The 23655-nt window shown below is 43.4% G+C and overlaps 2 protein-coding genes across 2 annotated transcripts in view; both read right to left on the bottom strand.

Moving 5' to 3' along the window:
- The window catches only part of BMP6 (bone morphogenetic protein 6), a 155415-nt gene extending 149932 nt beyond the window's left edge, over positions 1-5483 (bottom strand). The window contains exon 1 of the mRNA XM_074944904.1: positions 4859-5483. Coding sequence (XP_074801005.1) covers positions 4859-5399 — 541 coding nt within the window. The 5' untranslated portion in view covers positions 5400-5483. The remainder of the gene's footprint in view (positions 1-4858) is intronic.
- A 7771-nt stretch (positions 5484-13254) lies between these two features.
- The window catches only part of LOC141981515 (enoyl-CoA hydratase EchA19-like), a 32591-nt gene continuing 22190 nt past the window's right edge, over positions 13255-23655 (bottom strand). Inside the window, exons 5-6 of the mRNA XM_074943174.1 lie at positions 23143-23292; positions 13255-13786 (exon numbers count right to left, since the gene is read on the bottom strand). Coding sequence (XP_074799275.1) covers positions 13566-13786; positions 23143-23292 — 371 coding nt within the window. The 3' untranslated portion in view covers positions 13255-13565. The remainder of the gene's footprint in view (positions 13787-23142; positions 23293-23655) is intronic.

Raw genomic sequence — 23655 nt, forward strand, 5'->3', positions numbered from 1 at the left:
CTATGACGAGATAACTGGTTCTGTGGATGAAGGGACAGCAGTGGACGTGTTATTCCTCAACTTTAGCAAAGCTTTTGACACGGTCTCCCACAGTATTCTTGTCAGCAAGTTAAAGAAGTATGGGCTGGATGGATGCACTACAAGGTGGGTAGAAAGTTGGCTAGATTGTCGGGCTCAACGGGTAGTGATCAATGGCTCCATGTCTAGTTGGCAGCCGGTATCTAGCGGAGTGCCCCAAGGGTCAGTCCTGGGGCCGGTTTTGTTCAATATCTTCATTAATGATCTGGAGGATGGTGTGGATTGCACCCTCAGCAAGTTTGCGGATGACACTAAACTGGGAGGAGTGGTAGATATGCTGGAGGGTAGGGATAGGATACAGAGGGACCTAGACAAATTGGAGGATTGGGCCAAAAGAAATCTGATGAGGTTCAACAAGGACAAGTGCAGAGTCCTGCACTTAGGATGGAAGAATCCAACGCACCGCTACAGACTAGGGACTGAATGGCTAGGCAGCAGTTCTGCAGAGAAGGACCTAGGGGTGACAGTGGATGAGAAGCTGGATACGAGTCAACAGTGTGCCCTTGTTGCCAAGAAGGCCAATGGCATTTTGGGGTGTATAAGTAGGGGCATTGCCAGCAGATCGAGGGACGTGATCGTTCCCCTCTATTCGACATTGGTGAGGCCTCATCTGGAGTACTGTGTCCAGTTTTGGGCCCCACACTACAAGAAGGATGTGGAGAAATTGGAGAGAGTCCAGCAAAGGGAAACAAAAATGATTAGGGGACTGGAACACATGACTTATGAGGAGAGGCTGAGGGAACTGGGATTCTTTAGTCTACGGAAGAGAAGAATGAGGGGGGATTTGATAGCCGCTTTTAACTACCTGAAAGGTGCATCCAAAGAGGATGGATCTAGACTATTCTCAGTGATAGCAGATGACAGGACAAGGAGTAATGGTCTCAAGTTGCAGTGGGGGAGGTTTAGGTTGGATATTAGGAAAAACTTTTTCACTAGGAGGGTGGTGAAACACTGGAATGCGTTACCTAGGGAGGTGGTGGAATCCCCTCCCTTAGAAGTTTTTAAGGTCAGGCTTGACAAAGCCCTGGCTGGTATGATTTAGCTGGGATTGGTCCTGCTCTGGGCAGGGGGTTGGACTAGATGGCCTCCAGAGGTCCCTTCCAACTCTGTTATTCTATGATTCTATGATTCTATGAAAAGTAACCTTTCTATTTAGTCAGCATCCACTCATTGGAGTCCTGATCACATGCAAGTACCAGGAAAATCATTTTGGTGGTGATTGCAGGTGAAGAGAATTCAACTATGAGTTTTGGCAGTTTTTTGGTATATACCTCATAGGAGCACTGAAAGACACTGAAATCCTGTACATTTTTGCTGCTTTTTCCTAGGATATACCATACCAATACCCATTTTCATAAGCAGCAATTCAGGCTTGTCTTTCTCCCATCAGAACTTGTCTTTATCTTATGCTATATCAGTAAGCTTCCTGTTATTTTGCATTATAAATTATCATTCAATTGAAAAAAGTAGACATTAGTACATTTGCAAGAGACCAAGACATCCCAAGAGGCAATAAATGCAACACCAATTGCTCAATCTCAGTCTGTTGATCTATGAACAGTTTAATAACAGACAATGATTATAAGTGTCATTATCTTTTATGACTAGCAACTTGGATGTTGGTGAGAAATTTCTAATGTTGATTCATACTTCCTGATACCCATAGCTAGCATTTTAACTGTTATTTCAATATATTACATGAATAATTTCCCCTGGTCATTATGTAAGTGTCTGGATCCAAATTATTTGAACTGATTTGAACCTAATGAATGCTTTGGCTCACAACAGAAAACAGTGCTTTTACTGTACAGAGGGGAGTATCAATCTCTCTAATAATTTTCCCCAAAGGCTTTATCCAGCAAAGTGCTAAACAACTTGCCCAAAGTGCCCATTGAAGTCAATAAGTGTTGCAGGTGCTCAACGCTTCTGGGAATTGGTGAGCCCCTTGCAGGACCAAACCCATAAGCCAAAATGTATAAAAATAAGGTGGTGGCAGCAATGTGGCATCCTCCCCTCTATTCCGCAAAGCTCACCTGCCTGAACTACATGCAGTCAGGCTTCTGTGGGTTTGGGAGAAGCCCCGCTGGTTGGAAAGTAGATGGAACTAGAAAAGCGCTACTCTCCACAGTATCCTTCTCCTGGAATTCCTAGAGTAAAATAACCCTGTGCTCATTAATTTACACACATTCCTGCTATATGCCCTCGAGAACCCTAGTGGCAAGGAAAAGAGCCAGCAATAGTTGGGAATGCCCTGGCAGCTGACAGTGTTGCCAAAGCAAACTGGGCAGGCAGAGAGTGGCGGGGAAGCTCTGAGCCACTGCATATTTGCCCAAGGTTCCACAGAATTTCCCCACCAATTTCAGAGCATCCAGAGTTTAAGGCCATGCCCACTGCCTGCTCCTTTGGTGGCCAAACTCTGACAAGCAATCACATAAGGGGGCAGAAACTCCACGGTCTTAAGCCCATTGATTTTTCCATCTAACTTTGGCCCAAGAGTTTCTATAAGCGTGCATCATCCAGGCCTTGATTCAAAAAACACATGTACCTTTCTGTGGTAATAGTTTGACAGCTACATTTTTAAATTTTAGATAAAATATCATTGCTATAGATTAGGAAACTTGTGGAATGCTCAACAACACAATCTCTGAAGCAATCTCTTCCTGGATAAGAGTCATAGTTCTGCTACTTAATTCTAGAATCAACATTTATCAAAACATTTATTTTAAGATGACATTGAACCATCTTACTGTGAAGTCTAAACTTTACAGAACTTCATTAAAATGGAAATCACTTTGCACATTATCGTATTGGAATAATATTGGTGTTTCATTCTTCTTCACATTAAATGGAGTTTCACTATATCAGTTCCTTAGAGTTGCATTCCACTGTATAAAACTTATTAACAAGTGTTTTCTGTTTTTCCATTGAAAATTCTCTCTTTCGTGCATGGCACATTAATAACATTATGAAAATGAGATCTGTTTAAAAATAAGGTTGATGTCTAACAAAATGTATTTTAGCATCTCCCCATTACATATATCTTCCTATTGTGTTCCCAAGTGTCAGTCAGCATTCTTCTGGCAGAGGACTGGTACTCTTCATAGCCAGACCACAGCATTTTATAACCAAACAGAGGGATCACTGCTGAGCAAGTCAAGCCATTCTTTGCTCCTGCTCCAGGACTATGCATGCACTGCCTGTGCAATACCGCTGGTTCCTGCCACAATTTGGGTGCAATTGACTACCATATATTTCATACAGTCAGATCTAACTATGTCTTGTTCAGCACCTAAAACAAAGTGGTTTCAATCCAGATTAGGGCCTTTAGACACTATCATAATATAGATGTGAAATGATAATAAGCGATATTTAGTTATTTGAGGCCTAAGACTACAGGTATAACTCAATTCTGTTTGTTTTTATTAGAAAAGATGGTGTTGAATTTCAGTGTCCATACAACTCTAGTCTGTCACTTTTGTTGTATCACTGGCCAAAAACTTTCAGGGGATGGGCAAGTGTTATACAGACGTGCACCACAGCTCTGCCAGCGCAATCCTAACCTGCAGAATGACCCTTGCTATTCTACTACTGGAACAGCTGTCCTAAACTGTGATTTAAATTGTCCAAAACTTTAAGGGTATCTTATGTCCTTCCACCTCACATTATTTTGCACTTATTGAAAACAACCAACCAACAGCAAACAAGTCTCTGAGGGGAAAAAGTTAATCATCAAGTTGGTGCATGTATCAGATTATCCAAATGTAATTTGAAAATCATCTTCAAAATTAAGTGAAATAGCAAAGGCCTGTTTAATCTTATTGAATTGAAAATAATTATGATTTGGCCTTCTGGATTATATCAAGTGCAGCATCACTTTAATAATACCTCATTTCTCTGGGGACTATACTGTGCACTTGAAGTGAGATGGATTCAATGATCTGTTAGAACCTTTCCACCTTTATCTGCTACAATCCTATGTTAGTAACACAGTGCACATTCAATATAGCAAATGATGGGCAATTGGGTTTTTGGGGGGGAAGGGGTTGTGTTTGTTTTTTTGCTTTGATCCCTGAAAACATATTCATGTAGGCGGCTGTAACTAAACAGTAACTTGGGAACAAACATTGGTTTCCTCAAGAATCAACACATTCATCCATCCAGGACGTCACTGCAAAATAAATAAATAAATGGGGCAGCGTATGTGTGCGCATTCACATGTACAACAGACAGCCAAGCCTGACTCTCCTGCTCCAGGCAAAAACTGTCAAACAAACAAACAAACCAACGAAAAAGCGCCTCTCCCTACCAACTCACAGTCACTGAATGTTTTGCTGCCCTTAACTAATTAGCATTTGAAGATGCAAAGTGCTAGGTGAGTGCTCTCCTGCAGGGGCAAAAGAGGGAGAGCCCACCATGGAGCAGATCCCAGGGAGCGCTGAGCGGGTGCTTGTAAGAGGTTCAGGTAACACCTTGCCCTGGGATGCAGTAAAGGGCCAGTACCGTGTCTAAGCAGCGGGGCCGTCTAGCGATTGCTAGGGAGAAGTTGAGTCAGCTCCGGTAAGATCTCCGCCACCCCGGAGAGAAGCGCAGCCCAGCGCCGAGACACACCGATGTTCTTATCCCGGATTCACACCCAAGAGCCTCCAAATGCGGCTGACGGCTGGCTCTGCCCCCCCAGCTCTCGCGCGGTGCCCACTTTCCGATGCCACCTGCTTCCACCGCCCAGATCACGTCTCCCCCTTGGCCCGCCCCTTGCCCCAGGCGGCCGCCTGACACTCACCCAGGTTCACAAAGCTCATGACCATGTCCGCATCGTTGAGGAAGGCGCTGTCCTGCGAGCTGGCCGAGGGGGAGCCGCCGCTGGGTCCCGGCTGGGGGATGAGGGTCTTGCGCTGCAGGGTGTGAGCGATGGGGGGCTGCAGGCGGCGGCGCTCTGCCCCCGGCCCCTGCTCCTCCTCGCTGGACAGGGCATTGTACAGATCCAGCATGAAGAGAGGAGCCGAGTTGAGCCTGCCCGGCGGGGGCAGCAGCTGCTGCTGGGGAGGAGGCGGCCGCGGCTGCAGCCCGTGCAGCGGCCGGGGCCGGTGCGGCAGCCCCAGCACTGACAGGATCTCCTTCTGCATCTCCCGCTTCTCGTGCGACTTGAGGCGCCGGTAGAGGAATCCCGGAGAGGTGGAGGCTGGAGGCTGCGACTGCTCCCTGCTGCCGTCCGCCAGCAGCGCCCCCGCGGCGGGCAGCAGGGGCAGCGCGGGCGGCGGCGGGGAGCAGCAGCAGCTGCACAGCAGCCCCCCCCACCAAAGCCAGGCGAGCCTCAGCGGCATCGCTCCCAGCCGGGTGCTGCTGCGGCTGCTGCTGGCTCGCCTCTGAGGCAGACGAGGGATGCCCGGCTCCTTCTGTCCCCGGGCTCTGCTGCTCCCCCCCTCGGGAGTTAATTCATGAGTGTGGGGGGGGGAGGCGAGGGGGTTAAACCTTCCCTCTCTCTCGCATGGTCACTCTCTGCCCCCTCCCCCGGCCGCGCAGGCAGACCCCGAGGAAGGGCTGCGGTGGTAATGCGGGGGGGGGGGGGGGAGGACGGGGCAGCTCAGGTGCAACCGGTGTGCGCCCGGGGTGGGGGTGGGCGGCTTCCCGCCCCCACAGGCAGCAAACGCGCCCCGCCGCTGCCCCGCTCACACAGCCCGCGGGGACTCAGGGCCGGGAGCCGCCGGCTGCGCGCGGAGCAGCCCCCGCTGCCCAGCCCCGCGGTGGGACACGCGCGGCTCGCCAGCCCGCCCCGAAGCCCCCGGCGCGAGCCAGCTGCGGCGTTGGCAGGGGCAGGAGCCTGCTGCCCTGGGAGGGGTCAAGAAAAGCGGGGGGGCGGGGGGGGGCGGATAAAATAAAAGCAAACTTTCTCCAGAAGGCAAGTCCCTGCAGGGGAGCTGGAGGCTCCTGCTGCTGCTGCTGCTGCTGCTAAGGTCCCCCGGGGTCGGCTGGAAGGGGTGATGGTGGGGCAAAAAAAAAATCACACGCGCGGGCGCTGCTCCTCCTCCCGGGACTGGCAGCCTTGACTCACTGAGGAGAGCCGCGCTCCGCCAGGTACCACACTCCAGCTCCGCGAAGCGCCCGCCCACCCCCTTGACAGACAGCGAAAGCCGCTATTAAAGAGGCTCCTCCCGCGTCCATCGTGCGAGAGTCTCCCCACCCCAAGCCCGCTGCTAGCGGGGGTGTTGTCGTCTGCAACGACTGGCTCTGGGCTTCCCCAGCTGCAGGCTGGAAATAAGCCGTGGAAGGGGGGGGGGGGTGTCTCGGAGGAGGAGGGTGTGCGGGACACAAGGGGTGGAAGGCAAGGCCCTGGCTTTGCTGCTGCCCTGGCTGTAGTTTAATGTTTGGCAGGAATACGTGGTTTAGGGTGGGAGGCAGGGGGTTGTCTTGGTTTTTTAATTGTTGCTGCCTCTTCAGTTACTGAAACTTCGGCTTTGGGCAGGAAGATGGTAGAACCAGATGAAAATACCATGTAGCCTCTAATTGGTATAAGAGAGTGATGCTCACCGGGTTGTATTCACAAATACAAAAGGATTCATTTGGTTTCCTTTGATATCCTCACTGAACTGAAAGGGCAGCATCATTTTGGCTTAGCTGGGATGTAAAAGAGCCCCAAAATGATGCTATCACAACTGGTTCAGGCCTCATCCTTGTCATCAGTCCCTTCCCCACCAGGGGCTGATGTCTGACAACTATGTTTTGTTTTATTTAGGCCTGCAGTTAGACTCTTGTGCTCACACAGAGCCCTGATGAAGTCATTATTTTGTTCTTAAATGATACTGAACAAAACGGAATCAATCCTTTTATTTATTAGCAGTATTCCATTGGTACCCAGGAGTCCCTCTCATGGTCCAGGATCCCATTGTGCTAGATGCTGTACAAACACAAGAAGAAAGACAGGCCTGCCCCCAAAGAGCTTACATATTTAGAATTTTTAAAAACCTAGTCAGTTAATGGGGCTCTGCAAGGGTCCTCCCCTGCAGATCCGACTGTGGGATTAAAACATTGTAAACTCCTCAAGGCAGGGATTGTGTCTTCCTATATGTTGTAAAACATATGGTACTATAATAAAACCTCTGGCTGTATACATCTATACTGCACTGTGAATACCCTTGTACTGTGGATTTGCCAGTAGGTGTGGGGTTGTTTTTTTAAGTTTTTAATTTGTTTTTTGCAGGGTCAAAGTACAGTATTAATTTCTGTCTGAATCTGGAAAACACCTTCCGGAGGATTCAGAATGTTGACTGGCAGACATATCAGGAAAGAGAGAAACTTTTCACCAATCAGACCTAAGCAGCTTATACACTTGCATAGATAGTCATGAGTTTTCCCTCATTAATTTTAATGGAGACCTTCAAACTAAAACAATGCATCTGTTATTTCATAATTACAGTAATTCAGAGGAATAGCTTCTGAATAAATTAATAGGAAGGAAGCTCGTGCACAGTCGCACTTACAAATTTTTAAAATAAACCAAGTTGTTGTTTTGCTCTGTTGAAAGAGCTCTTTCATATAATAGCTAAGTTAGCTCTACTTGCAAGGCTTATAAAAAAAATGGTGAATTGAAATTATCACCTGCCTTTTTTGTTCATCCTTTCTCCAATTTATACAACCTATTTAAATTGTTAATTTAAATTAACTTAGAATGTAAGTATGTTACTTACAGTACAATCAAATTTACTTTCAAAGCATTTTGGTTCTTAAAGCATGTCATATCTACGGTAATTTTAACATGGTACAATGTAGTACAATATTCTTAGAAAGAGACTTACAAAATGGCACATACAGCATCATTCAGGTGGTGGTCAAACCAAATCATCCATAATGGTCTCTTCTGGCCTTAATCTACAAATAAGTAGTAATATGTACACAAACTGCTTGAAAACCTTATACTAGCTTATAAAAAAAAATATTTCAAACCTTAGAGCAATGGCTGAAGAACAATTGTAACTCCAGCCCCTATTTATTATTGTGTCAAAATTTATAACCTGTGTCAAACAGACCAGTAGTAGACATTCATATACTGGTCTCTATCCTTATGGGTCATAGCATGCTCTCAGTTACAAAATTCAGGCTCATTACACTAGTAAATCCAGGCTACCTCCACTGACATCAGTGGATTTATTCTGTATTTACACTGGTGTAACTGAGTAGAATTTGGTCCTAGGAGTCAAATGCTGATCCATTTGAAGTTACTGGAAATATTTGTTGACTGTTTGAGGATCAGAATTTGGCACTATATTCACATTCAGTCTCCCAGAGCATTAGCTGGGACTATTAAAGACAGAAGACTTATTTTCAGAAGTTTAGAAGACAATTAAAATTTATTCTGAGGAAAGCAAGCTTTAACACTCATATTTTATCTATGATAATGAAGGAGAATCCTTTATTAACATTAGTTCTGTTCTCCAAGAAAGACTGTGCCTCTCAGGATGTGCATGCACAGATCTCATCTTAGTTGCCTTTGCAGCCGCCTATTGCAGTGGGCTCCTCACAGCATCAGAACCCCTTTGGAGAGAGAGTGGGCATGTACTAGCTTGAGGCATGGCCCAGAATGCATCTTCTCCTCCCTCTGCCTTCATGGAGATTGTTAGCTGTTCTGTGGCCTCCCGTACATAGTGTGAAGATTTGGGCTAGAGGAGTCTCTAATAACATGGTTCTAGTGCAGCTGGGGGGTGCTAGGGACCAAAACTAGTGGCCTTTTGCATATCTCCTAGGATCCATAGAAATCCCTGGTGATTATCCAGGTTTGGCCCTGTTGCTTGTTCCATGGGTATGCAAACCACACTCCCTCCTCTCCCCAGTGAAAAAACAGGAAGGCTGGGTAGGGGGTCCTCAGAAATATTTTCCTCTTTTGCCCCCTCCCCTGTGTTTTAGTGTGTGGGGATGAGGAGGAGGGTAGGGATGATCCAACCCCAGTATCTTGCACATTTCCTTTTTTTGCATTGCTAGCACAAGCAGCTGGTGCCCTTAAAGGGCATGCAAGCTGCAGTAATATTGTCACCACTGTACTCCATTATGCATCTGTTTTTAAACTGTTTCTTTGTTTACACTAATCTTTCTAATTTGTCTGTGTATTTTTAGTTTAGAGCAATGATGCTGGTTTTTACTACATAGCTAAAAATCCCAAACAAACAGCTCTGAGGTATGGTAGGTGCTGGTAGATTTCTGGTATGGGCAGCTGCAAGAAAACTTGCACCCCAGGGGAAGAAGCATAGAATGTAAGTTGTCTGTTCTAATTCTGGCTTCCCTCCCAAAGCCATGGAGAGGTTATTCTGTATGCCTTTTATGACAAACTACAGAAGGGCATTCCAAAAGCTGATGATGTAGATGTTAGGGGCTGTGATTTGCACGTGTAGTTACCCAAACCAGTACCTACAAACACCCATGCAAGTAATTATTGAGGAGGTGGGCTCAGAAAGGAGCAGCTACTTTCACAATGTTAATTTATTGGGCCTGATTTTTCACTCTTAGGGTATAACAATGGACCTGACTTTCCACTGTATGTTTGCAGTGCTCTTGCCGTGTTGGACATTAGAGAGACAAGGTGGGTGCGCAATATCTTTTATTGGACCAGCTTCTGTTGGTGAGAGAGACAAGCTTTCGAGCTTTCACAGAGCTCTTCTTCAGGCCTGGGAAATGTATTCAGAGCATCACAACTAAATCCAAAGTTGAACAGATTGATTAGCGTAAGTAGATAACACATATTTCAAGGGACCATTCAAGGTGAAGTGTCCTGTTTACACCTCTGCAGTCACTGGGGGGGCAGGATGGGGGAAGGGAGGGAACAGGTTCATGGGCTATAGTTTTAATAAGCCATAAATCCACTGTCTCTGTTCAGTCCATGATTTTTAGTGTCTAGCAAAGTTATGAATTTAAGCTCTCAGGCTCGTCTTTTGAAGGTGTTGTGCAGGTTTTCTTTGAGGATGAGGACTGAGAGGTCAGATATGGAGTGAAGGTTTTGTGAAATTAATGTTCAGCAACACGTGATGTGATGTTTTTGTCTTTGATCATTTCCCAGCGTGAGTTCGTTCGAGTTTGTTCAAGGTGATCGTCTCGTTTCATTTCACCCATGTAGTTGTTATTGGGGCATTTAGTACACTGGATGAGGTCCACCACATGTTTTGATAGGCATGCGCAGGACCCAGGGATCTTGAAAGGTGTGTTGTGGGGGCATGTTGACCATTGTAGCAATGCAGATCTGTCTACAGGTTTTGCATCTGTTGTTCTGACAGGATCTGGTGCTGCTTTGAGTTGGTGTGTCCTGGTCTACAGGGAGCTTGCTTCTGATAATCTCAGAATGCCTGGGGGGTTGTTTGAAGCCCAGAAGAGGGGGTTCAGGAATGGGGTCCCCACTGAGTAGGGTTGTAGTTGTTTGATACCCCATATAGGTTCCAGTTTGGGGTGGCAGGTGACAACTAGGGGTGTGAGGTCGGAGGGGTTTTTATTTCTGTATTGAAGCAGGTTCTCTCAGGGTATTTGGGTGACCTGTTTCGTGATGCAATCTACTTCGCTAGCAGAGTGTCCTTGGTTGGTGAAGGCAGTTTTAAGTGTGTTAAGATGTACATATGTGTTAAGGTGCCAGACTTTCTCCTCTGAGCATATTCTGTGGTATCTGAGTGCCTGGCTGTAGATAACAGATTTCTTGGTGTGTTTGGGGTGGTTACTGGATCTGTGAAGGTAGGCGTGGGAAGTGGGCTTCTTGTATATAGTTGTCTGTAGGGTTCCATTGCTGAAGCTGATCGTGACATCCTGAAAGTTGTTCTAGAGAGGTTAATGGATGGGTGGCAGTGGTTGAGTTGTGATGGAAATCTGAGGGAGTTTAGGTAGTCTGGTATTGGGGAGCCATCCTAGCACCTATGGCTGTTCCTATGGTATGGGCAAAGTGTTTGTTGTTGAATTAAAAATTATTTTGGGCAAAAATAAAATGAACGAACTTGGCAATGTGTTTGGGGTGGATATGGGAGTGTTGTCTGTTACCTTGTAAATATTTGAGGCAGGCAACACAATCATCATGTTGGTGGTGGTAAGAGATGTTGGCGTTTAGGGAGGTGAAATCCATGATAGCAAGGATGGTGTTCTGAGGGAAATTGTGAATGTTGTGGAGTTTCTGGAGGAAGCTGGCAGTGTCCTAGAGGAAGCTGGTCCTTTGGGTGGTGAGTAGTTTGAGGATGATTTCTATGAGGGCCGATATTCCTTTGGTGACAATACAGTGGTCAGATATGATGGGTCTACCTGAGTTCCCTTGTTTGTATATTTTGGGAAGTACGTAGAAGATTCCCTGGGATGGATTTGTGGGGGATGAGGTTGTAAAGTTTCTCTTAGAGTTGTTTAGGGAAGGACTTGATTATTTTCCTCCTCCTCCCTCCCCTCTCCCCCCCATGACTGGAAGGTTTTAACAGGCCACTTCACATTGAATGGTCCCTTGAAATGTGTTCTACTTGTATTTAGCTGTGACACTGAGTACATTTACCAGATCTGAAGAAGAACTCTGTGTAAGCCTGAAAACGTGTCTCTCTCACCAACAGAAGTTAGTCCAATAAAAGATATTACCTCACCCACCTTTCCACTGTATGTCTGTTTAGGGGCAGTTTACATCACTTTCTCCACAAGAGACTTATAAATTCTGCTTCATATTTTGGATACTACAGAAGGAAGTGTCACATTTTAAATATATATATTTTCCAGAGTTAACTATATAGAGTGCCCTCATCTCTTCTTGAAATCAACTTGATTTGAAAGCGTTCAGCACCTTTTAGGATTGAACCCTAGGACAGTTGTCATGGTAGTGAACATTGCTTTTCTGATGATCCATAACAAGCATACATCATCTACGCTTTTTTATTCTTAAAGTAAAATATTTGAAAGATTGAATTTTGAATATGTGTTATTGTAATATAGCTATAGAAGTGTCAGTGTTTGGGCACTCCAGGACCAAGGCAGTGTCAGGATATGGATACACTGAACTTTCCAGCACCGCTCTGCTAAATTACCTCGGTCTTATTAAGGTAGACTTTCTATACAAACCAGCATGACGACTTAACCTCTCCATAACAAATAACGTGCTGTAGCTCAGTCTCTAGCCTTCCTTTTAGTAGTTCTTACCAATGATGTGGACTACTGCCCTAGGGTTCCTAAAGAGCTGCCACGACCACCTGAATCAGAATGCCTTGTTTTGGATTCTGACCATGTTATCAGCACTAGACAAGCCACTATGTTGCTTTGCTTCCTCAGTAACTCATTGGAAGGAATGAAAGATTTATGTCTTCTTAAAGAGATTATACCACAGATTCAAATTTCAAACAAAAACATGTTACCATTTGAAATTGCACATTTCTAAAAAGGATAAAGAATAGAGAACAAGACCTAATTTTCTGGGTGAAGGCAAAAGGAAAGGCATGTATGTAATCTGTTGCAGACTAGGACAAATACTTTAAGAGTTAAATAAATACGTTAGTGCTACTGAAATAATTTTTCACCTGCCAGAAAGCCTCCACAACACACACACCATCCAAAACTCTGTGGTAACATTTGCTTTCACTCAAACTTTCCTTTCACTGTCATATCTTCAAAAATGTTGTAGACTCAAGCTTCAGAGTATCTTTCAGGTCATCATATTTTCCTACTCCTGGAGGACATCTGGTGGTGAAATGAAAAGCTCATGCATAACTGTTTCTGAAAGACATCCATACTGGAAAGTTAGCAATAAAATGGTTTAATTTTTTTTAACTTCTTTTAAATTCTTGCCCATAAGCCAAGATCCTGGCTGTATGAGAACTGAGCAGGTGCAGGTTCTCTTTGTCACTAATATACTGTAAATAGTTCCATGAACAGATCTGCTACCAGAGGAACTGTGTTTCAAGATATGGAGTTTTGAAAATAAGAATTAAACTACAGTAGTTAATTTCTTCTGGCAGCTGTAGTGTTTAGGTTGTAAGTAAATAAAGCTGTGCCACCTAGTCCTAGCCTAAAAAATAAATAGCTGGTTTTTGGTTGTCTTCATTTGGCAAATCAATCAGCTTCGTTTATATAAATTATGTTATTATCATGCATTTTTAGTAGTTTTATACACAGGTTCTGGGAAGCAATTCCTTTTTCTTTTAATAAAGACTAATGGCTAAAATATTCAAATAAAAAAATGTAAAAGAATTAGCTTTATTTCAGGATTTCAGAACAAAGGTACAATAAAAATTGAAATTTTTCATCATGACAATGATTTTTAGGTATAAGATATATTAACACAGGGTATCCTCTCATCTCCATTCACAAGGATTTATGTACATAACCCTTGCTAACACAATTATGTATGCAACTTCCCATACATCAAGATTATGTACCCTAGAGTAAATTATAAATTTTGAATTTATATAATAATTTTTTCAGGACTTCCACTATTTTTGTAAATTTAGTAGACTTCTACTATTTTAATTATTAGAAAACCTTTTCTACATGCAGAAAATATTTGACTTTTATAACTTTCCTCCACGTCCCACCCCTAAGCTGAACGTTTTAGCACCAGGGAGAGACTCTTTCGAAATCACTTGCACACCGGCATCAAACTCAAACTGCAGGGCTTCTGTGAATGAGGTGGCATCAAAGACGCTGTAATAAGCAGAACTTCGGTCTCCTTGCATGCATTGTTGAGGAAAGGCAGAGATTTGGTTAGCAAGCTCAACGGCACTCTGAAGGGCTACAAATAGAAACATAAAAGAATATTTTAATAGTATTTAAAAAAAATCATACACAACTTGCAGATATAAGAAATAACAGGTATGTGATATGGGCTGTTTATAACATGCTGCATTTGAAAACAGGATATTAAAACGGCAAAACATGAACAGTAAATTTAATATTGGCTTGCAAGGTCTACTTATGAACTGGAGAAGAGTGGTTTAGCGCAAACTTAGTTCAAAGATGGAAGCAGACTAAAACCAATATTTGCTATGTATGCCCAAATTTTTTCCTCTCATTTGATGAATGCTGTTTCTTTAGTGCAAGTAGTCTAGTAGTTACTATTTTTTAAATGTCTCATCTTACTATTCACATACACACACACCCCGGGACACAGACCCACTACTTTCTTTACCTAGAAATATTTTCTAAAAATATGTAATACAAATTTATCAGATCCAAATCTTTGAGAGAGAAATGGTTGTATATAAATACCAAATTCAATAACAACATTACTACACCACTATCCTTATAAAAACAAACATCTGAAAGTGAAGAAATTCATAGTTAAGGTTCCTCGAACAATCACAACTCTGTTCCAATCTTCATGTTTACCATCTCCACCTAACAGGAATATACTTATATCCTAATGATTACTGTTTAAATTTATTAGTCAGGAATTCAAATATTTTAAAGCCACAGCTTTATCCTAGAATCTAGTCAATTTAAAGAGTTAAGAGTAGTTTGATACTACATTTGCCCCGACCCCTTCAGCCAATACTTGTGGGTTTACAATAACATTTTCCTATTTCAAAAATGTTTCTCTCTCCCTTGTTTGTGTATGCAAGATGCAAGGCAACAGGAGAAATTAAGTAACTGACTATATATGGGAAAACACCTGAAACTCACTACATAGTGCTGTGAAATGTCCTTAGTAAACAAATTTGAAAAGTGATTTAGCCTCTCTCAGTTAAAGTAATCTAGAGGTGTTACTTGTAAGGATGAAACATTTAAGACAACGTGACATTTTTAATGCAATGGTGTCCTTTTAACATGTCTATAGCTGTCTAGTAGAGGCTGTGACATATATGGGTTACATGAATATGGAAGGTACAGTAGGGTTTCCAGTTTAATTAGAGAACGTTGATAGGTCTCTTACTCATAATGGATTAGCAGAGAGGAGACTATGCTATTTCTGGACTTCGAATAAGATGTCAGATGCTGAGGGAGAGGGCTGAATTTCTCCCAAGCTCTCTGCTACTTAAGTGGGTGTAACTTCAATGAATTTTTACCCAATCTCAACAGCCGGCCTGCTGAACAGAAGAAAATAAATGATCATGTTTATAGCTCATAATAGGAGGGTGAACTAGAAGATTGCCTGTGGGCCCTGTTTAGTAGGTGGTTTGTAGCCCCTATTGAGCATATACAGGGAGATATGGTAGATGGATATAAAAGGCCTCCAGGCTATAGGTGAGACTGGGAAGAGATATGGGGCACAGGCTTAAATTACTAATTTTCCTCACTTTAAAATGTTTGCTATAACTTGTGTTCTGAGTATTTGATTTCATGAACACTTATTTAAAGCCTTAACTCCAGTTTAAGTTTTTATTTGTGGATTAACTTCATTTTTTAATAGAAGCCAGAAGGCAACAGAAAGCTCTTCTGTAAGGTCAGTAGAGCTTTAAACCCCATCAAATGCAACAATGGATAGTGTAACTGAAAAGCTCTGTTTCAAATGTTCCATCCATAACAGCTATCATTTCTGCCAGATATTGCACTTTTGGAGCTTATAAAACTATCTGAAACTAGTAAAGAAACACAAAAGATGGGGGGAGGAGGGGACTTTGCATGCTTTTAAATATTGTTGGCAAACTGCAGCATATTCTGGGTTTGTCAAGCAAGAGGTAACTTCAGCAGGTTTAGGGGAATGTTTCATGGCGCACAGTCCCTCCAGATAGGACACCACTCCTTTTAATAGATCCCAACTCCCACTTTAAATGTTGATATCTTCTGGGTAAGAAGGTGAGTAGCGGTCAGGATAGCCTACAGCCAATATTTTTCCCCTCCTCCAGTGTCTCCAGGAGGCATAAGCTTGCCTCCTTGGCTATGACAGGGATAGGAAAGGGACGCTCACCTATACCTAATTGAAAGGAATCTGGAAGAAGGGTGAAAGTTTTGTTGGGGGGTAGAGTCCTGCTCCAAGGATCACATTTACCCTTTGCTTGGAGACAGTCATAGGAGCTGCTCCGTGTCTGGGACTCAGAGACTTGGGATCGGAATCCTCAGGGGCCTACTGTAACTTGAGAGAGTAAGGAGCGCTTCAGAGTGCCCCGTGATTCTAACGGCAATCTCAGCATTGGGTTGTCTTTTTTGTTTTGTGTTTAATGCAGAGAGGATAAATGATGGTGTGGTGCAGCATAAAGGTTTTATCAGCATGAGTTTGAGATCACAGTGTTTTCTCAAATACCTTGTGAGCTACCCAGGTCACTCCAAATGATTGCTAATAGCTACATCTCTTACAGTTTATTCATAGTCCAGAAACAGTATAGTCCCCTCTCTGCCATTCCATTATGAGTAAGAGATTTATCAACATTCTCTTATGAATTACGAATAGCTACATCTCTTCTATCCTACATCTACACATACTACAGAAAATCAACTATAACATATTTTAGCGTTCTCTCTCTTTATTTGATCCCTCTATGACAACTGGTAGAGATAGACATCCAGCACACCAGGGCTGGGGAGAATGCAAGACTATCTTTACTGCCCTTTTTACAGACCCACACCTCCTTGCTCTCCGCCCCCATGTTCACAACACACACAACCATTTTTACAGGAACTACTAGTGAGGAATTATGGGCCTTGAACCTGGGCCTGTGGGTCACCAGACAGAACTCAGGCCATGGTTTCTACGTGGCAGCTCACCCAAACCCCTGGAGAAGGGGTTTCTGGAACTTTAGCTCACAATGGGCTGTGCCCACAAAGCTCCTGACTGGGCGAGACACCAAGCCCCACCGATTGGCTGGGTTGCACTACTTAAGCTAGACAGAATCATGGGAAGTTGTGCGAGCAACTAGGTGAATCCCTGGCTGCCTGCTACTACAGACCCTGCCTAGTTGTCTGACTCCCGAGCCATGACTCCCAGCCTGTTCCTGGTGCCTGACCTCCTCATCCTAGACCCCTGTCTGCTCCCAGTTCCCGTTTTCCTGCCTTGCTTCAGGTCTCTACTCCTACATCCACCCAGACACGGACCCTGACTTCAACCCCTGGCTTGACTCCTGACTCTGTCTTTGGCTCTGACCCTCAGCTTGGACCCTGACTCTGACCCCAGCTCTGAACCTGGATCCATTTCCAGGCATTTGACTAATCATTAGGCTTGACTGCCCACACCCCAGACCCTCCACTACTTTCATTATTGTGAAGCCAGATGCCTTAGTTACCAGTCTGATGGCACAAGTCTCTGAAGGGCCCTAAAAACCTCTAAAATGCACCTAAATAGCTTTTCTGTTAACATTTTAGGTATATGGTTACGGTCTGATATCTTGCAAGCTCCCAAGCCTACAAGCAAGTGCTGGGTCCCATTGGAAGCTTGGATTCTCCCCTTTCCAATGGTGTAAAGTTATGCACGGCTTCAAGATATCAAACCTTAAGCCTGTCACTGGAGCAAGATCGAGTACTGCCTGTCCTGGATCAATAGCAGGTAATTTTTAAAGGGGAAGTTCCATATTCGGGAGAAAGGTGGAAACATGTTTATGGCAGGTTTATTTATTCTTTAAATTGGCACCTGTGAAGTTGTTCAAAGATCTGGAATGTCCGGATGTGTCTACATGAGATGGACTAGAGGGCAGAGAGCATGAGCTGGTCAAAAGTGCATGATCAAGTATACAACCAGGTAATGAATATTATTGGTTCTGCAATCAATCATATGTACATCACCACTACACATGTGGCATTTTAGGCTATTTACAGTAGGACAGAATTGCCCCAAGCATACTTTGAGCACACACTGATTTGTAGGACTCTGAATTGACCTCCCTTATTGTCTCTGAATGCTGTTTCTTTTAAATGGATGAAAGTGTGAGACCCAACATTAACAAACTAGGTTGCAATACAATAGAAATATGGCCTCCCCCCCACTTTCCAAAAAACAACAAAAAAAGTAAGTCGTAGGTGCACATAAAACTAGCTAACAATGTTAGGGTAATGAATGGTTGTGCTACTGAAATAAAGTAACTTTCTAAGTATGTGAAGAAATTTAACACAGTATATTTTAAATACTGACTAAGTATTACTAGGAAAATTCACATGAAATATAAAATGGAAACCTTTTCAATGCTGAAAAGAATAAATAAGCAAAAAATTAAGGAGCGAAAATGGCTGCTAGAATTGCTAACAAATATTGCAAGATGAGACTGGAAAATCTTTTTGATATAGAAGGAGGCAAGAGGGGTGCCAGAGTGTTACTAAGGGCTTGTCTACACTTACATTTTATAGCACTCTAACTTTCTAGCTCAGGGGTGTGAAAAATCACCCCCCTGAGCACAGTAAGTTTGTGCGCTTTAAAGCACTAGTGTGGCCAGGCTCCGAGCGCTGGGAGCCATGCTCCCAGTGTTCAGAGCTATTCTCCTCATGGAGGTGGATTACCAGGAGCACTGGGAGACCTCTCTCCCAGCGGTTACGCATGACCACACTCACACTTCAATGCGCTGCTGCAGGAGCGCTCCCGCAGCAGCGCTTTGAAGTTTCCAGTGTAGACATAGCCTTAGAAATACTCTGATATGCTCTATCACGTCAATGCACCTTCAGCGAGCAACAAAACCATAAACCTATTCAAAGACATTTTATCGTAGTATTGTGATAGACTGAAACAGCACTAAGCCATACAGGTTGGTTCCTACATTTTCCCTCTCTGCCTTTAGCCCAAGGGCATAGCCAACTTCCCAGTGACCTTCCGCTAGCATATCAGTCTTCTGGGGCCCCAGGCAGACATTAGAGCAGGCTGCTTTATTCTGTTCCAGGGAAGCAGATCAGGGAAGAATTGCTCTAAGATAGAGGGAGTGTAAAGACAGTTTGTGTACCTCTTCTTCAGCTCAGCCAAGCACATCTCAGTTGTAGCTGAGGATCAGGCCCAAGGTCTTTCATGACACTAGAATGTCCTACCACCAGGTTTTCTTTGCTTTACATCTAGCTCTGTAATCAACAGGTTAATGCTAACTGCCAGGGTAAAACACACTTTATAGAATTCTCCTTTGCTTACAACAACACATTCAGTAAATAAAACTTGGTTTCATTCGCATTCACTTCTAAGTTACATCATCCAGCGCCAACCAAAACACTCGTGTTTGAAAAAGGAATCAGGATATCAGAATGCACACAGTGCGACAGCAAGTCTATGGAGACGTTAGTCACTTTTTGGACTTGAAAAACAGCGGCCGCTACGGGAGGTTTGAATAACCTCCTGTGTTATTACTGATCTCCTCTCCCTCCTTTCACACTCCATGATCAAAATAACCTACTTTTCTCTCTCTTTCTCACACACACACTCTTGAACATTTGTACCTTTTTGTCCTAGCTAAAAGGAAATTAGCCATGAGTCAATTAAACACTCTCAGACACACAAGCTAAAAAAAAAAAAAAAAAAGCCATTTCCAAAGCCCATTTAGATTTAAAAGTACATGTTGTAATCTTTTTGCTAACTAGTCAAGAGAACAGGCTACGGTAAGCAGCAGTCATATCAGTTTAAGTTGAAGAAAAGCAGCTGCTACTGTGCATTAAACCAATTTCCAGGCCAATTCAAAATGAGGTAACTCAGTAGAGCGTCTTCCTTTTTCCTTCTACAGGAAATGTTAGAGACTGCTTGAAAAGGTTTTCTACATTTACCTTACAGAAGTAGTTCCCTATAATGGACACAGGTTAACAATAGAAACGTTTTGTTTTTATTACAGGATACACCCCTGTTATTGGAAGGAAACCTCTTAAAATCTATGTCCATGTTTTCAACTCTCTTTAAATTAACAAAAGAAACCAGGTTATACTTCCTAAATTGAGTAAAATTGATAAATAGCAGCAGATGTCAGTTATGGAGAGCTTAAAGTTTTTAGAACGATAAAAGGCACACTTGTAACACAGGGCTTGTTTTCACTGCACTGTTAGCTAGAGCTATAACTTGAGTGTTACCCAACAGACTCCACTGAGCCCCAAAAGTCTCTAGCTCAAGTTAAATGGTACTTTAAACATGAGCTAGCTGGCCCATCAATGCAGCGGGATGAAGCCCAGATTCTGCTGCCACTCGAGCCAGTAGCACAGTGGCTACGCAGTCAATTTGTGCTGCTGATACAAGCACTGTCCAGCTCAAGAGTCATTTTAAAGTGTGAATGCTCTTTCTCCACTAGGCTAACACGACGCGAGAGGCGTTAACTCCAGTGTAGATACCTCAAGCTAAGCCTGCAGTGTAGACAAGTCCACAAACTTGCTACATGACTCTGAAAGGGTCTAGTCCTGGCCTCCACAGACCTTTCCACGTAAGCAGTATGGGAGGAGCCAGGCAGCTAAGTTGCTATGGGCTCACTAGCTCTCAATATCAAAGGAGAGAGGACAGCGCTTTCCAGGGTTGGAAATGGTAGGCATTCTGAAAGTGTTAAATATGAAAACAGGAAAGAGTTACACACATTTAAAACAAACAAACAGAAAATAGGACTAGCTTAAAAACAAAGGCCCAGTTCCTCCAGGGTATGGGAATACTTCAGTTCAACTCCCCCAGTGCAAAACTGCATTAAAGCAAGTTTACTGGATCATATGAGGCTACTCCCAGCTCAAGGGATCCCTAAGGGTTGGGGAACTACCATAGTAGCACCTACGCCACTCTCTCCTTGTGGATGTATGGTGAAAGTGGGTGTAGCTGGACTGTCCTTGCATCCCAACGATTCCTGGCTGATGTAATGGCCCCTTTGGGCTAATGCCTAATAGCATAAGATACAAATTAGAGTGGTCTTTGGGCTGCTCTAGCTTGTGCCTGGCACTCCCACTGGCAAAAAGTTGCCCCAAGATCAAGCAACTGCAAGGTTGCTTAAAGCCACTTGCACACACACTTTCCTGAACTGCACTAAGCGTTCTTTGGCCAGACACCAGGGTACGGCCCTAACAAAGAAACTAACCAAGGGTTATAATATAAAACAAAAAGTCAGACAAACATACAAAAACCCAGTAAACTGTTAGAAACAAGTAAACAAAAATGCAAATTGGCATGAGTTAAAAAACAAACACAAATAAGTAAAGACTAAAAAAATAAAACCTACAAGGATTAACAAAAGGGAACGCTAGAACTGGAAGAGGAAGTCTTGGGTTGCACGCCTCCTCCCACCACCCTTTTTTGAATATATGTATTTTGTCTATTAAGATTTCAGTCCTGCAAGGTGCTGAGTGAACTCAAAATCTGGTGAGCCCTTAAAGCCTGATCCAGCATATACTTACTATTAGGTATAGTGCTTATTTCCATGAGTGGCCTGGCTGATTTCCATAAGCATTATACTTAGTAGTAAGCATTTGCAGGATCAAATCCTTAGACAGTAAACATCTGAACATTACATAATATTTACTCAATGCAACTAAGCTCATCTTTACTGGTGGGACAAGTATAAAATGATACTACAATATGAGAAATATTTGAGGATAATGAATTAAAGGGTGGAGGGAATAAAGGCAAGATCCTGAAAACCCTTGATCACTCACACAGCTACTCCTATTTAAATAAGTGGGATCAGCTGCCCAAGGAAAGACTACTCATGTGAATAAGTGCTTGCAGATTTGGGCCCTGAGTGAGCTGCTGTTTGAGTTCTTTGGATTCTAGCTTGACGGAGTCGGAAAGCATTGCTTCTCTTGGGCCAGAGCTGTGATTCATGTTGGCATGGATCAAAAACACCACAGTTGACTGCAAAGGTTCCCAGGGTTTTTGGCCAGCTTTTTATGACTGCACAGCAGCACCTTTCTTTTGAGTGGAAACATAACATTTAACTTGTAAAGGAAATCTCTTTCTAAACTAGATTCTTGCCTCAAGTAATTTTAGTTCTTCACAATATCTTTGTCTCTAGGCTTTGGAGAGATGGAGTAGGCACCTAATTAGCTAGAAAGGAAATAAAAAAATCTTCAAGGAACTGTACAATGGCAGGACAAGGCTGATTCACAAGCAGAGAAACTGGAACATATGCTTTTTTTAAGTGTAAAAGCAAGTGCTACGTCTGACTTCCATTAGAAAAACTTCTATTCATTTCCCTTGCCCAAAATATAAGGAAACCCATTTCATTTTTTTAAACCATACAGCAACATTTGGAAAGTTTTGTTTCCCTCCATTTAAAACAAAATAAATTACTAAAATATGATGGCAGCCCATCAGCTAACGTTCTAGTTTCAGCTATGTGATGTTACAAAACATTTACAATAAAGGGAATGGATAATTGGATGATGTATTATTGTTAGCAGCCTGCTTTAAGATCTACTTTAAACATGAATAACTTAATAGCAGTGTAGCAGTAAAAGCAAATGTGACAGATGTTGGATGTCCTCTCTGCAGTGTGTCAATCCTGTGCCAGATGTATATTTTAGATTATAAATTGTATCACGATAGCACCACAAGACCCCTGTTTAGGAAGCAGAGTAGGGCCCCATTGTTCTAGGCACTGTGCAAATATATATTAAAACATGGTCCATGACATAGGGACCTTTTACTTTTAATCAAAACCAATCAGGGGCGTGTGCAGGACTTTAAATTTGACTGCTTTTGGAGGGGTACATTAAACACATACAAGTGAAAGGGTCATGTCTCTCACATACACACACTTCTCAGGACGCCTCTGGCAGGGACGCCCAGTAGCACAGAGGCAACAGCACTCTCCGTGTCCCTGCAGCCTCGGGAGGGAGGAAGCAGCAGGACTGCTGGCTGAGCTCCTCCTCCTCCTCCCACACCTACAGCTGCTGCTTCTCCTTCCCTGCTGCTGGAGTCCCAGCACTGCAGCCTGGTTTGCAGACCACCTAGTGAAGTGGTTCAGGGGATGGAGGCAGAGGCAACACCTGGGACTCCAGCAGCAAGGAAGAAGCAGCAGCAGCTGTAGGGGTTAGGGGAGGAGGAGCTCAGCCAGCAGCCAGCTGCCCACTGCTTCCTCCCTCCCCAGCTGCAGGGACACATGGAGAATTTGGGGTGGGGGGCCATGCCCCTGCTTGCCCACTCTTGTGCACGCCCCTGTAACCAATTCTGTTTATTACAAAAATCATGATTATTTGTGTGTTAACTAGTCTTCACAAAGACAAACGTACAGATAATAACACTATCAAAAGATTCACATTTAGAACCATTTCCTACATTGTTCATTAAGCACTAACCTTGGCCATTGGGGACTATTCGATTGGCTAGCCCAAACTCATATGCTTCTTGTGCACCAACAGGACGACCAGTTAGAATGAGATCTAAGGCTCGTGAGAGACCAATCAGTCGAGGTAGCCGTACAGTGCCACCATCAATCAGTGGAACACCTGTGAAGACAAAAGAACATAGGCTTAAAAGAAAACCCAAATGTTTATATTTTAAAAACAATTTTTTGGCCTAATCCTGCATGACTTTACTCAAGTGAGTATTCTAGGCTGCTTCTCTGCATTTAATTAATGTAACTAAGGTAACACAAAAGACTATTTCATTAGTAAAGGTTTGCAGGATTCTCCCTTTAATTTCACAACTGAAAGACCGTTATCTAAAACGGTAAGTGCAATTTGATCTACCCTGAAAAGTGACTCTAAAAACAGCACTCCTGGCTTCCATGTTTTTTCCTTGATGATTTCTGTATCAAATGTGCTCACTTTACAAGTAAAAAGGTTTTTTTTTTTCCTATATGTCAGCTC

This window comes from Natator depressus, chromosome 2, assembly GCF_965152275.1.
Source record: "Natator depressus isolate rNatDep1 chromosome 2, rNatDep2.hap1, whole genome shotgun sequence".
NCBI lineage: Eukaryota > Metazoa > Chordata > Testudines > Cheloniidae > Natator > Natator depressus.